The sequence below is a fragment of the Halyomorpha halys genome, unplaced genomic scaffold (genome assembly GCF_000696795.3).
Source record: "Halyomorpha halys isolate HHAL.00 unplaced genomic scaffold, Hhal_1.1 Scaffold438.1, whole genome shotgun sequence".
Lineage (NCBI taxonomy): Eukaryota > Metazoa > Arthropoda > Insecta > Hemiptera > Pentatomidae > Halyomorpha > Halyomorpha halys.
In genome coordinates, this window is record NW_027107367.1 from 1,207,589 (window position 1) to 1,221,309 (window position 13,721).

The 13,721-nt window shown below is 29.6% G+C and overlaps 1 protein-coding gene across 13 annotated transcripts in view; it reads left to right on the forward strand.

The window, feature by feature from the left end:
• Lar (tyrosine-protein phosphatase Lar) overlaps window positions 1–13,721 on the forward strand; it is a 969,819-nt gene that overhangs the window by 929,246 nt on the left and 26,852 nt on the right. For 10 of the 13 annotated variants that reach the window (XM_067045667.1, XM_067045668.1, XM_067045669.1 and 7 more), the window contains 5 exons: window positions 7,354–7,454; window positions 8,397–8,592; window positions 8,743–8,876; window positions 9,634–9,784; window positions 13,002–13,298. In XM_067045667.1, the coding sequence (XP_066901768.1) occupies window positions 7,354–7,454; window positions 8,397–8,592; window positions 8,743–8,876; window positions 9,634–9,784; window positions 13,002–13,298 (879 nt within the window). The remainder of the gene's footprint in view (window positions 1–7,353; window positions 7,455–8,396; window positions 8,593–8,742; window positions 8,877–9,633; window positions 9,785–13,001; window positions 13,299–13,721) is intronic. The other 3 variants (XM_067045676.1, XM_067045677.1, XM_067045678.1) reach the window with 1 other exon arrangement.

Here is a 13,721-nt window from a genome sequence, read left to right on the forward strand (position 1 = left end):
TATTAAAACTATATATTTCTGTTTGCCCATTATTAATTTTTTTAATTTTTAGTCAAAGAATAAATTCTTGATACTTTTCATCATTGTATTGCATAAATGCATTTTAATATTTTAATAAAAAAAAAATACATATTCTCTTACTCCTGAAACTAAAACTTATGTTCAAGTAATTTTTTCCAATGTTGTGGAATTCATGCGGGTCTGGATGTTGAAAATAATTTACCAGATTTTGTGAATAATTGAAGACGTGTCGCCGAGTTAGACAATCTTAAGACAAAATGTGTATGTATGGTGTTGAGAGTTAAGTGCCCTAAGTAAAAATATGAATTAAGGATTTCAAACCAAGAAAAAATTCTAAATGAAAGTTTGTCCGTTAAAACTCAGATGACATTCACGTCTATAGATGTTCATTATCATGAATTATTTAAGATGTAATAAATATATTAATGTGTGTTTCAACTATTTTAATAATGAAATTCAAACATTAACATTCGTATTAAATGTTGTTCAAAGTGATTGATTACCTTGAGCATTAAGACTGGCTCGGAATTTTTCTTCCACAGTAGAAGTGGCCCAACGGCTCTTTATGTGTGTTATTATCACGCTATCTAGATCTGATACTACTGGATTATTTTCTTTAGGGTGACATTAAACGAAAAGACTATGCAAGCCTAGCCAATGACATTAATTCTTTACAAAGAATAATTGAATACCGTTCGGTAACTGCTGCTGTGATAAGTAATATACCGAGTCTGTCTTAATTCTCAAGGTAATAACTTTAAACAACATTTAATTTCAATGCTAATGTTTACATTTAAAATGAAATGAAATATAGTTTATTATTCTGGAACTAGGTCTCTTTTGAACAATTATAAGGTTACACAATATATTGGCCAAAAACAGTGGCCCCGCACTTTATTACAACTTATATTATAACTTCATATCAATAATGTTAGATAAAGAAAAAAAATTACAACTAAATACTTTAAAAACAAAAAAAAGGAGATGGTTAAATATTTAACAATAATAAATTATAATTATGAGAGATAGTTGACCATGGATGATGAACGAGAAGATGGTTGGGGGTGCGGTCAATGATAAACACAAATAAGTTGTATTAACCCATTTTAATGTGCCAACGTTTCGGCTAGAGTTTCTAGCCTTCTTCAGGGCTAAAAACAGAACAAGATAACAACCACAGTAAGTATAGAAAAATAAAAAAGAAAGTATAAACAGAATAATTTTACAAAATAGAATTAATAAAATGAAGTGATGAGAGAAGCGGGAAATAAAATGTATACATAGGTAATTGAAAAAGCAAAGAAGTATGAACATATTAGTTATTATTAATTTAAAAATTGAAATATGAAAATTGAGAGGAAGAAAATATATGTAACAATAATAGATGATAAAGAGGCAAAATATAAGTAAAGTATACCAAGAAATGAATAAAAAAAAATTATAATGTTCAATATTTATATTATTTAAACTATTATAATATTGGTTCAGTTTGGAGAAGCAAAAGGTGGTTAAACAGAAGGGATTTAAACGAGGGAAGGGTTGATACACGACGTATGGTAGAAAGAATGGATTTCCCGTGAAAGGGAGCTCGGGTAAAAAATGATTTTGTCAAACGCAGCAGTTTAGTGAGTGGAGGTTGATGTCATATTAAGGTAAACCTGTTAGTGTTTATTTCATTAATAAAGTACTTGGGTCACATATTAATTTCTTTATTATAACCCAGATAGTGCTTAACAATGAAAATCTTCTTAAAAAGGCTTTAACAAACATACGATCATAAGGAAATTTGTACTTATTTTGAAATCCTTAATTTATATTTTCAGTTAGGACACATCCCTGAAACATCCTGTATGTACGTCTATATGATATACTCATATCCTTATTCTCATTGTCCTAATTATGAAATTTCGGTAATATTGCAGTCGGTTCTACGTAGACCACTAATCTTCAACTTTCCTCAGGTTTCAGGCCAAAATGGACAAGCCGTTTTCGAAATATGGGTGTTTCAAGGAATTTTCGATTTAGAGACCATTTTCTGTGTGAGTAAAAATGTTCAGTTGTATTGGAGAAAACACTATAATAAATGCTAAATGAGTTTGGGATGGCAGACTCATGATTTACTATAAAATTTGAAATACGCATTGAACGATACCTAAAATGGAGTAAGTGTATAAATAAGGTCTCGCCTTGTAATTTTTTTATGATGACCATATCCTGTTGATGTGATGAAATGATTAACAAGTGACCCCCCCCCCCCTTCTGTGATCATCACGATATGGCAAATACTGAAGATCATTAACCATTTCTGAATGTCAATTGTATTTATTGCCGAAAGTAATATTCTGTGACATCCACCCGAGGCTCGATAACCCTGGAATGGGATGCATACTGTATAAATGATGGCCCCAATAGTCATTAGGTAATAATGGGACATTTGTAGGGTCATTAACCATGAGTGCCCCTGCGCAATTGGTTAATTGCACACTAACTCATACCGATCGATACTATGCTCCTTCTTTCGATAACTGGTATCGATATTCAACTGTGTGGTTTTCGCTACTCTAAAATATGTTCATTATCATCATCACTAAACAGTCATCCTTATTCAATGAATCAATTCAGTTCCTCAAGCATACACAGGGTGTTTTTATTTGTTATTATTACCATGCAATAATGCCTAATTTTAGCTAATATAAGAAGAATCCATGATGTTGTGTTAAATGTAAAAAGTTGTAATACCCTAAATGTTAAAAGTATAAGATTGTGAGCAGCCTAATTTTAATTCAGCTCCTAGCAGATTTTCAGTAATTTGTTTTTAATCTTGTAATGTTTACGAGATAATAAAATCTCTAACAGCTTCGTCACATCTTTTTTCCACATCACTTGTTCCTTGTTTCCTCTTCTAGTTTTTTTTTCTATTCCGTTGTCCAAATGCCCAAAACAAAAACACTAACTACGAGCAACTAACTTAACAAAGCGACAGTAGAAAAAGTGGTGTGAAGCTCAGCCGGTCTGCTACGTGACATCATTCACTATTAAGTAGATCTGTTGACAGACTCTCAACCATGTTAAATGTCATATCGTTTTAACATGCTTAAATAGGATAATATTTCTCCATTTAACACATTTTAAAATGTTAAACTAAAGAGCATGAATACTCCTAACATATGAAGATTGTTGCTTTTTTCTTGTGAAATAATTAATCGACCACTATCGATTTGGTTCGAAAAAATGCATTACAAATGGTGAGCATGCCAAAGGAGGCATTTTGTGTACAAATCAATTGATGACAGGACATCAACTACGGGCTAAGTGTCAAATATTAAACGTTGAATTAGCCCCGAAAAGCAAACTAAATGCCACAGTCACTGTCACTATTAATGATAGTAACATATAGACTGCTTCTTAGGCTGTTGGCAATGGTACTTGGCTTAGTTTTCGGATCTAAATCAAATTTTTTTTTTTTGCACTTAGCCCGTTATTGATGTCAAGTTCAAGTCTTCTATTGTTAAAATTGATTATTGAAACTGCTATATTTAAAAAAAAAAATTAAACGAAAAAAAAAACTTGAATATTCTGGTCAAGGGGGTTCGAAAGTTATCAAGATTTCACAGTATCTAATTTTGTTTTTAGGTATGCTAACAAGGATTGCATGTTGGTCTACGACAGCTGAAGATAAACGAGCCTTGGAAAATAGATTAAGAAAAGGCTAATAGAATATTATCTCTCATCGATTAAAAGGCTTTGTTTTAAATAGTATAGTATAGGATATATTTATGTGTATATACACACACTTACACTTTGATATTTTTAACCTGATTCAACATGTTTTAACCTTTATAGACTTACACGTACCCTCGTACTTCAAGTTTCATCAAGTTAGATGGAATATCTTAGAAGTACTTCTGTGTAAAACTGCAGACATATTTGGCATAAGTTGATTTCTACCTCCTATCCGTTATGGTATAAGATTTTATATCTGTCTTCTATTCTCTATGATTTGTTTAACCTCGAAAGCATACATTATGCTCTGTCCTATTCTACCTGTCTCTACTCTACTTATATATGGGTATCCCCTTTGTATGTAACCAATGCTCATGAATTATTCATATAATAGAAATCGAAGTCATTGTAGTTAAGCAAATCTTCCAAGTATGTATTAATAAAATCCTCTCTATTATACCACATAAAATTAAATAATGTTTTGAATAATCTAAAAATTCTATTTGCGATTTTTAAAATATTATCATGTTTTTGAAAAACTAACCTTTGTGTATGAGTTAATTTTAGCAAAATTGACTCTTGTTGAGTATACAATATGCAACAATCAGTAGCTGAATCAGGATTTCGTTAACGTAGTATTGAAATCTATTATTCGGTAATGTTGTATTTGTAATCTATTAGACGGTAATGTTGTGCAGGAATGAATTGAAAATACAAAATATTTTCTTTTACTTAAAACGTTATTGATCGTTTTGCTCGAGAACAGAATGCCTTAAAAAAAGTAATAAAAAAATAAGAAGAGAAGATGGCAACATTGTTACACGATATTCCAGTATCGTGTCGACTGGAATAGGCGTGCTGGATTTTTAGGACTGGATAAATAACGGATCATACGTTCGTTCGTTTTTGTTTAATGGCGTAAAACTTCACTGATCATCAACACCATTTAATTTTAATTTATTTATGTTTTAAATTTTTTTTTGTTTATTTGATGTCCTATTTGTGATAGTAAATTTTGTACTTTAAGAATTAAAAGTTCAAATTTTCTTCTGTTTTATCATCGTCCTCGGCTGTTGATTTATTAGGGTTTAATCCTAAGCTGTTGAGGTGTGATGTGAAATATGGGCATTCTTGAAAGAAATTGCTGATTGTCATATTTCAGTATTGACATTTTGGTGGCATCTGTTTTGTGATGAGGTAGGAATGAGTGAGTTTCGCCTGACCTATTCTCAGCACGATCTCTTCTCAAAAAACATTTACGGCTATTGGTATCGCAGGGTTTGTCCACCTTTTTCTTAATTTTTAAATTATTTGCTGGTCTTTTGTTCAACATAGATTGTCATCCTTGTTTAATTTCCTTTTCATCAAGGGGTTTTCAAGATACATTTTCAAGATTTTAGTCCATAACAATTGCTTGGAATAGACCGAAACCTGGTTGTGAGAATTGATTGTGGGAGGCTGACACTGGTAAATTGGGGTAGATGTAGTCAAACATTATTGATGTTATTGATATCCAAGTTCCGGGTTCTTTAGCTTAATAATTTTCATAATTATTAAATTTGTAGTTTAAGATTTCTTTTATCGCCTTCTCCGTCCATACTGTTGATTCAGCGCCAGGACTCTCTTCTCTTCATTAGTAGGCTTAAACAATTGCCCTGGAAGGTTTGACGTACGACGAGGTCGGTCATTTACAACCTCGTGTATTTTGTTATTGACTTTACGACCGGACTGGGCGACATAAATAGGACATAAAAGCTGATATGGCGGCTACAATAAAATAGATTATCTATATAAAGGCGTATGTGTTTAAAACTGGTGCCATAATAAACAGTGGAGTAATTGATGGTCGATCCGGCTGGTGATAACATCGTGATCATCTGGCGACACGCGCGTTTTATCTTTTCCATTTATCTCCGAGTCTACTCTGTACGCACACTACCCGGTATTTTGTAAATGTACTTTTCTTTATTGAAACTTTTACCTTTTTGTTACTTCTCTAAAGTTTCCTGTCATATTTTAACCAATACAGAATCCTAATACCGTATGATTCATTTCCTCAAGCTGCTCTCGATTGTAGTAGGTCCTGTTAAGATGTTCCAGAGTATTTTGTCCTTTCTAATTTTATTGGAACATCTGAAAAGAATATAGTTGGGTATGGGATCAGTGTAGGAAACAAATAAGAAATCATTTTTTCTAGTGCCAACGTTCAGGCCCTTATCAGGTCTAAGAACAAAAACAAGATAACAACCATAATTAATGATGGGAGTACAGAATAACAAGAAAATAACAGAAAAGGTCTGAAATTCTGGACGAAACATTGGCACTAATAAAATAAGTTCTCTTATTATTATTCTTGCTCTTCACTGACTGAACACCCAACCACCAACTGTCTTCTCTTCATGTAATATTCATGGTCAACAACTAAAGCATCATGTTGGAACATCACATTTTCAATTACAATTTCATAGTTATAATATAATTTAAAAATCACATAAAAGTTTAAATTTTAAATATAATTAGATTCATTTGGCCTGGGATGCTAATTAGCAATCTGTTATTTTTTCATCATTACTTCCTTCTAGCAGTTTTTTGATTGCTATTTATAAGAAGTTTTTGAAAATATTTATGTAGTTTAAAAATAACAGATTCCCTTTTCTCTAAGATCTACCTTAATATCAAACCGTTTAAATTTAGAGCTAGCTTTGAAGAGTAGTTGTAACTGCTAGTTCAAGACCTTGGCTGTCTGCTATGCTGGTTAACATCTTGTTAATTATTTCATCCAGTCGCTGACTTTAACTGCTAACCTGCTATTAAACTGGATACTATTTAGCTGTCTGTTAATCTGGCATAGTTATTTTATATTTCTCACTGACTCTAGACTTTTAACTCACAAATTACATGCAATCTTTATTCATTTATATTTTGAAGGTCAATTTTTCTTTTTTCATTATAAAGTTTCTTTATAAAGTTTTTTTTTGTTTTTCTGATTCATATTGATGGTTATACAAAACCAGAAAAAAAATAAATAACACAATTATTATTTTCCATAAATTTTGAGCTTAAAAAACTTCCAAAGTTGAATATAAATTATTCTATATGTTTCATTATAGTAGTACAACGTTTAGGACATAGTGCCATATTCATGCACCTTAATAATCTGACAATTGTCTCAAAATGTTGTACAACTATGATGAAAGATGTAGGATAATTTATATTCAACTTAAGAAGTTTTTAACCTCAAAAATTTATAGAAATTAATTATCAAACTTTTTTTAAAAGAAAATCCAGAATAATTATTTTCCATTATATACCAAGGCATTTTTGAAAAACAGAATTTTAAGAAAAAGAAATTTGGTAAGTATTTGGTTTGATGAACTTTCTTTAAATTCCTTAGACTGCACCTTATAAATAGTTTTTCAATTTGAATTAGTGTGGTTTTGTATGTTGATTTTTTCTTATTACACTGCTTCTACTGAACTTTATTTCCTTGTGACTCCACCAAATTTGTCTTGCTGATCTTTGAAATGATTAAATCAGGTAGTAGTATTTTAATTTTGTTAATTGTTTTCTGTTTTATTTATTTTTTAATTTTTAATATATTCTGTTTAGAACCTGGAACTGCGCCAAGAAACGTACAAGTGAGACCTCTAAGTTCTAGTACTATGGTAATCCAGTGGGATGAGCCTGAAACTCCAAATGGGCAAATTACTGTAAGGACACGTTTTCCTATGCGTGATAGTCATATTTTAAAATATTTGTTTAATGATAATTTTTGTTCTCTTAATTTAAAAAGAATATTTATGACATTTGATTCTCCAGCACTCAGATGAATTATGGATAATCTGTTAAAAAATGTTCCAAAATGTCACCAATCCCTTATATTGACTCCAAATCCTGTAATCTGTTTAATTTCATGTAATACTATGGAAGAAAGAAAAAAAACATTGTTTTTTTTATCTGACTATTTCAGAGATTTAATGAATTTTATTTACTGTATACATATAAAAAAAGATCACCCAAAGTAAAATTTAAAAAACATCTAATTCCCAATGAACTAAAAATAAATATCTATATTGTCATTTAAATGATTATAAAGTAATTTAAAACAATGAAAAAAAATTTAACTATAATTGTTTTTCATGGTATAAAAATTTAAATGATTAGTAAAGGGGACATTTAATCTCCCATTATTTATTTTAGCTTACATGCAGTGAGGAACTGAACTAATTAGTTATTTAAATATCAAAACCTTAGAGGAATATCTTTTATATTCTTCCAATAGAACAGCCTTTTATTTTTTTAAACAGTTCAGTCTATTTATACTCTTGACAATTCACTCTCATACATAAACAGTCTTTAAGTCTTGACATTATTATGACTACTCTAAGACATCTGATGGAATAATTTTCCAGCAAGAATGACATCTATTTTTAAACTCTGCTATGTCTTTGTCTTTAATTATATATTTAATTTGACTTATAATATGTGTTGAGTATTAATCAGCTTTATTTAATTATGACATCATTATTGTGAATAACATTCTGACACTGCTAATATGCATTTTATTCTGAGTACTGTTTCTGTTATTCATCGATTATAATTTGTTCTGTTTTAACTTATTCAATATTTTAATGTAACAATCTTGTTCATAGGGATATAAAGTGTATTATACAATGAATTCTCAACTTCCCATGAACTCTTGGAATTCGAGAATGGTTGATAACAACCAGTTGACTACCATCAGTGAACTAACTCCTCACACAATATACACTATTAGAGTTCAGGCTTTTACTAGCGTTGGGCCTGGACCGCTGTCTGCCCCTGTTCTTGTTAAGACTCAGCAAGGAGGTACATTTTTTCTTGATATTTATATTATTTTTGTTTTATTATATGCATTAGATGAACTTAAAGGTAAATGCAGGAATCAAGATTTTTTAAAACTAAATTTTAAAATTTTTCCTTACATGACTCGACTCAGATCTTATTTATTAATTTCAGTGCCTAGCCAGCCTGGAAATTTCCATGCAACTGATATCGGTGAAACATCCGTTACTCTTGCATGGGTCAAGCCCACCCATTCGGGTGAAAATATAGTAAGCTATGAGCTCTATTGGAATGATACTTATGCAAAGGTAAGTCAGTAATTTCCCTTCTAATTAAAAATATGTAATAATAACATTTAAAGATATACTAATGGTTAATTAACTTTTTAAAATGGAGGTGTAAGGTAACAATTCAAGAAGTAATAATATTTTCGCATCATCTGTATTTTGAATATTAAATAAACATCTTTTTTTTTTATCACTATAAGTGTTGGTAAACCCTCTAATAGAGGCCAATTATTATGAATCAAATACTTTTATAAAATTCCAAATTAATGTCCTTAATGCTATCAAGTTTTTTATGAACCAAATAATGTTTCACCTATGGATTAATGTTCAGGAGCTATTTTTATAGAAATTAATTTAGCTTAAAAATTGGGTAAATAAATATTCAATATATTTTTTTAAGTGAAAGGTAAGATTTTTTTAATAATACTAATTTAATAAAGAAAATTTTTAAAATAGTTGTCCTTTGAAAGTAGTACTTTTTTTTCTTTCATCATAATTTTCTTGGTTATAATTGGGAAAAAAAAAAAAAAAAAGAAAATTGAATATGGCTTTTCTATGTGTCATTTAAACAAATAAAAATAAATATCTCAGATTTTTCTATTATATCCCATCATACTTGAGACACTATGATATATTCTTAGCTGGAACTATATCTGGCAACATCCTATCTTTTTATTATGTTATTTAGCATTTATGATTTTAATCATACATTGTTTCTATTAGACCCGCAGTGTTTATTAAGAGAGTATAAATACATTTTTAATGCTTTCTCCCACAGGAGCGTAACCACAGGAGGATCCCGATAGCAGAAACCTATACCCTCACAAACCTATACCCAAACACTCTTTATTATATATGGCTCGCAGCTCGGTCACAGCGAGGAGAAGGAGCAACAACACCTCCAATTCATGTTCGCACAAAACAATATGGTGGGTCCAATGAGAGGGGGACAGCACTGCATGCGTAGCTAGATAGTAATGTCATGGATCAACATTAAAGAGCTATTCTTGTGATAGTTAAAAGAGAAAATATTGAGAAAAATTAATCAGATCAAATTAATTTTAATTGAAAAAATTTTAAGTGATCTATGGATAGAAAAAACATGAATACAATTTTTTTTTTTTCAAAACTGATACAGTTAAAAAGTTTTTAGTCAACCTTCTATGGTTTGGTGTAAAAAGTGTAGTACTCTCTCAGTAATCTAGCACGGTATATTTACCAAATTTTTTTTTTTTATCCATTATTTTTTAATAAAATTTTTAAGGTTGAAAAGAGTTTTTTTTTAAGTACAATAATTAAAACATTACATTTATACAAAGGGTAGAAATAATATGATTCTTCTGTTTGTTTTTTTTGTTTTTTTATGTTAGTTTACATAAAAATATATGTTCAAAAAATTAGAAATTAATTTCTGAAAGGGAACCCTATTTTTTGGAATGATGATTATATTTGCATCTGGACCACTTGGCAGGCAAAGGTTAAAATATTTAGACACATGTTGCACAAAAATATTTCTTAATTTTTATATTTTAAGAATATATACTATAACAAAAAATAACTAACACAAAAAAGTACATAATTTTTTTTTTTTATATATATATATATTTCAAAGCCGTCTGGGTACTGGGACATTTTTGTCCTTGGCATATTTCTTTAAAAAAAAAAAATAGAAGAAGAAAAAGTTACTTGAATAATCATTAAACCATTGTTGGCATTTTATATACCCATGTTAAATTCTTGACATTGATACAAACAAGTAAACAACTAAAGTAATCCACCAAACAAATATAAAAATTATTGATGCACATCTGGGGAGAAATGGATTAAGGAGAGAGTACTATATCTATAAATACTAGTCTCACCAATGTTTAGAAGTGTTACCTATAAACAAATTTTTTTTAACCCTTGGAAAAATAACTTATATCTGTGATATTAATATCCTTCCTTTACTGTTTAATATTTAATACTTAATTTTCTGTTATGACAGATTTCCAGGAGGATTAATCACAGTTAAATACACCCATGTATTTTATTATTAATGCTAGTATATTTTTTTACCATTTTCTAGTAGTTGATTTGAGTTTTCATAATTGAAGGTGAGTATGTTGAAGCAATTAATGTTGAGACATGACGTAAATGGTTTTGTAAATAAAGGTTGTGTGGTTTTGATTTTAGAGAGCACCGTTTTCAATTTTTGAATATTTTATCTGCACATTCCTTTCATTATAATAATCTAAAAAAAAAAGTTAAAAAGATCCTAAAATTTTGACAGTAACTTACTTTTATTTGTTGAGTTCTGTTTTTATTTTTTTATTTTTTGTTTAAAGTGTTTGATTGTGTAATTGCATTAGTAACAAGATTTCAGTTTGAAATAACATCATTAATTAATAGAATAAATTATTGAATAATTCTAGGAATTTCAATCAAAACAGAAGAGAAAGATATGTGCGTTCCGCGTATATTTTACTTTAATTTTATTCTTGTTTAGATTAAGAAATCTCACTGTGTGTGAAGGAAGTGTGGAACTTTTGCACATTGTGGAACTTGTTGACTATTTTGTTCCATTTAGGCTTTCTGCTGGTCTCCATCTTTTAATGTTTACTTCTTTGAAGTAGTCAAGTCTGGTGCGACACTTTCATTATCCCTAGGCTCTGGGATAAGCTATTGTAGTTCCCCTTCTCTTTTTTTATTTTATTTATTATTTATTTTTGTTATATTTATTTTACTTAGATTTTTACTTCAATAGCATGATCTTTTTTTTTTTTAATTATTATATTTTTGATGTTTTATTGTTAGGAATTATTTTCAACAAACAACCATAAACATGTATGGACAAAAATTAATTTTGCAGTACAATAATTTATAATATATCAGTTTTGTTATTTATCATACTTCTTCCACATAACTGTAGCTTTAAAATAAGGAATTGATTGGTTATTTTGAAATTAAGATATATAACCTATTAGTCATACCACCTTTTTTTTTTTTTTAAGATATATATCTTTATACTTTATATTCATAGTTTTTACAGTCCAAAAAAAAAAATAATAATAAATTTAATTTTAAAAAATGAGAGAGATAATAGAATACAAGATCTAATATATTCAATATTCCTGAAGTATCCTTGCTTGAGCAAAAAAAAAAAATAATAGTTATATGTTTTCTGCGATGTAAAAAACACAATCTTCAAATATATGCATTATTGTCATTTTTTTTACGCTTCTAGCATCTGAGTGGATTTTCTTTAGTTATCAAATTTAAGTGTGTAAGTCTTGTATGCCCGATTTCAAGCGACTATTTCCTCCCTGCGACTGCTAGGAAAAGAAGTTCTGATGATTTAATAATAATACAAACAACATGCAAGATAAATCAGAAGAAATTAGTAATGGCTTTCTGCCTATCTCTTTGAACAAACTTTTAGAATACACCCAATCAATTCAGTAACCTTGGTCTTTGCCATAAGGTTGCTCAGATTAGAATTTTATTGTTTATCTTTGCTAAAAATAAACTTGACATTTTTCTGTTTATAAAGCTACAGTTATTTTTATTACCTATCATTTAGAAATAACTCAGGATTACTCAGACAAAAAACATCAAATCTTGTTTAGTTTTGTTTTTATATTTTTTTCTTTAAAAATTTTATTTCTAGTTTGATTTGATTTTTCTCTCCTATAGTAGATATCCGATAATTCATATCCAAATGTTGTTTAATCAAAAATGTGGTTTGTCTTTTTCTTGATTTGGGATTTGATTTAAGCTGGATTAGCATATTATATGTTTACTAGTTGTTATTACAGTTTAGCCCATTTACATTTATTGCCTTTAAAAATAACTTTTTTATGTAATATTTTTTAAAAAAGAAAACTATATTTTACAAAGATACTTCTTTTATTTTCCATTAGTCTTTTGTTAATTTAAGTAATATTTGTAAACTGATTTAGGAATTTATTTTTAAAAAATTATCTTGCATATTTATTTAACTAGTGATACTAACATGGTATAAAATAGAAATTTCATCTAAATCGTCATAATTATAACTAGTAAACAAGTGTGTGTTGATTCAGCTTTAAGGGAATACAGAGGGGCCGAAGGGTTATTTACCCTAAAGGTTGTACTATGTTTTACTTACTGTGGGTAAACCCCCAGTTCCGGGAGCACCCCCGCAGAATGTGACTGGGGAAGCAGTCTCCCCAACATCTATAAGAGTAAGCTGGGACCCACCGCCCGTTGAGAGGAGCAATGGAAGGATCGTCTACTACAGGCTTCAGTACGTGGAGGCAGGTCGCTCAGATTCAGAGGCTACGACCATCACGCTGAATGGCACATCTTTCGTCCTAGATGAGCTGAAGAAGTGGACCGAGTATCGAATCTGGGTTCTTGCAGGCACATCTGTTGGAGATGGGCCTCCTTCGTACCCCATCACCGTCAGAACTAATGAAGACGGTATGCATCAAATAACCAACGCACAACGCTCACTTTCTATTATTACACTAAAGGCAACATGCTACATACTTGGTACAAATATATGACAATCTGAACAGACTGCAACATAGATAATGTATATTGAATCATGTTGAAATAATCGTCATTTCTATTATATTATTTTATTTTACTCATTTCATTTTATCCTCAAATGCAGTAATTGTATACAAAAAATAGTTTTATGTCAATATAATACTGCCATACCATATTCTTTAAATACAAGAGTAATACTTATAGCCTCAAGATGAAAGATTCAACACCTTGTAATGGAGAATTAATGATTCACTATAACAAACATACCAGGGGGTTTTAATGAAAAAAAATCTTTAAACATTAATTAACAAGATTTTCTCAAACTTCAAAATATATAATATATATAATATA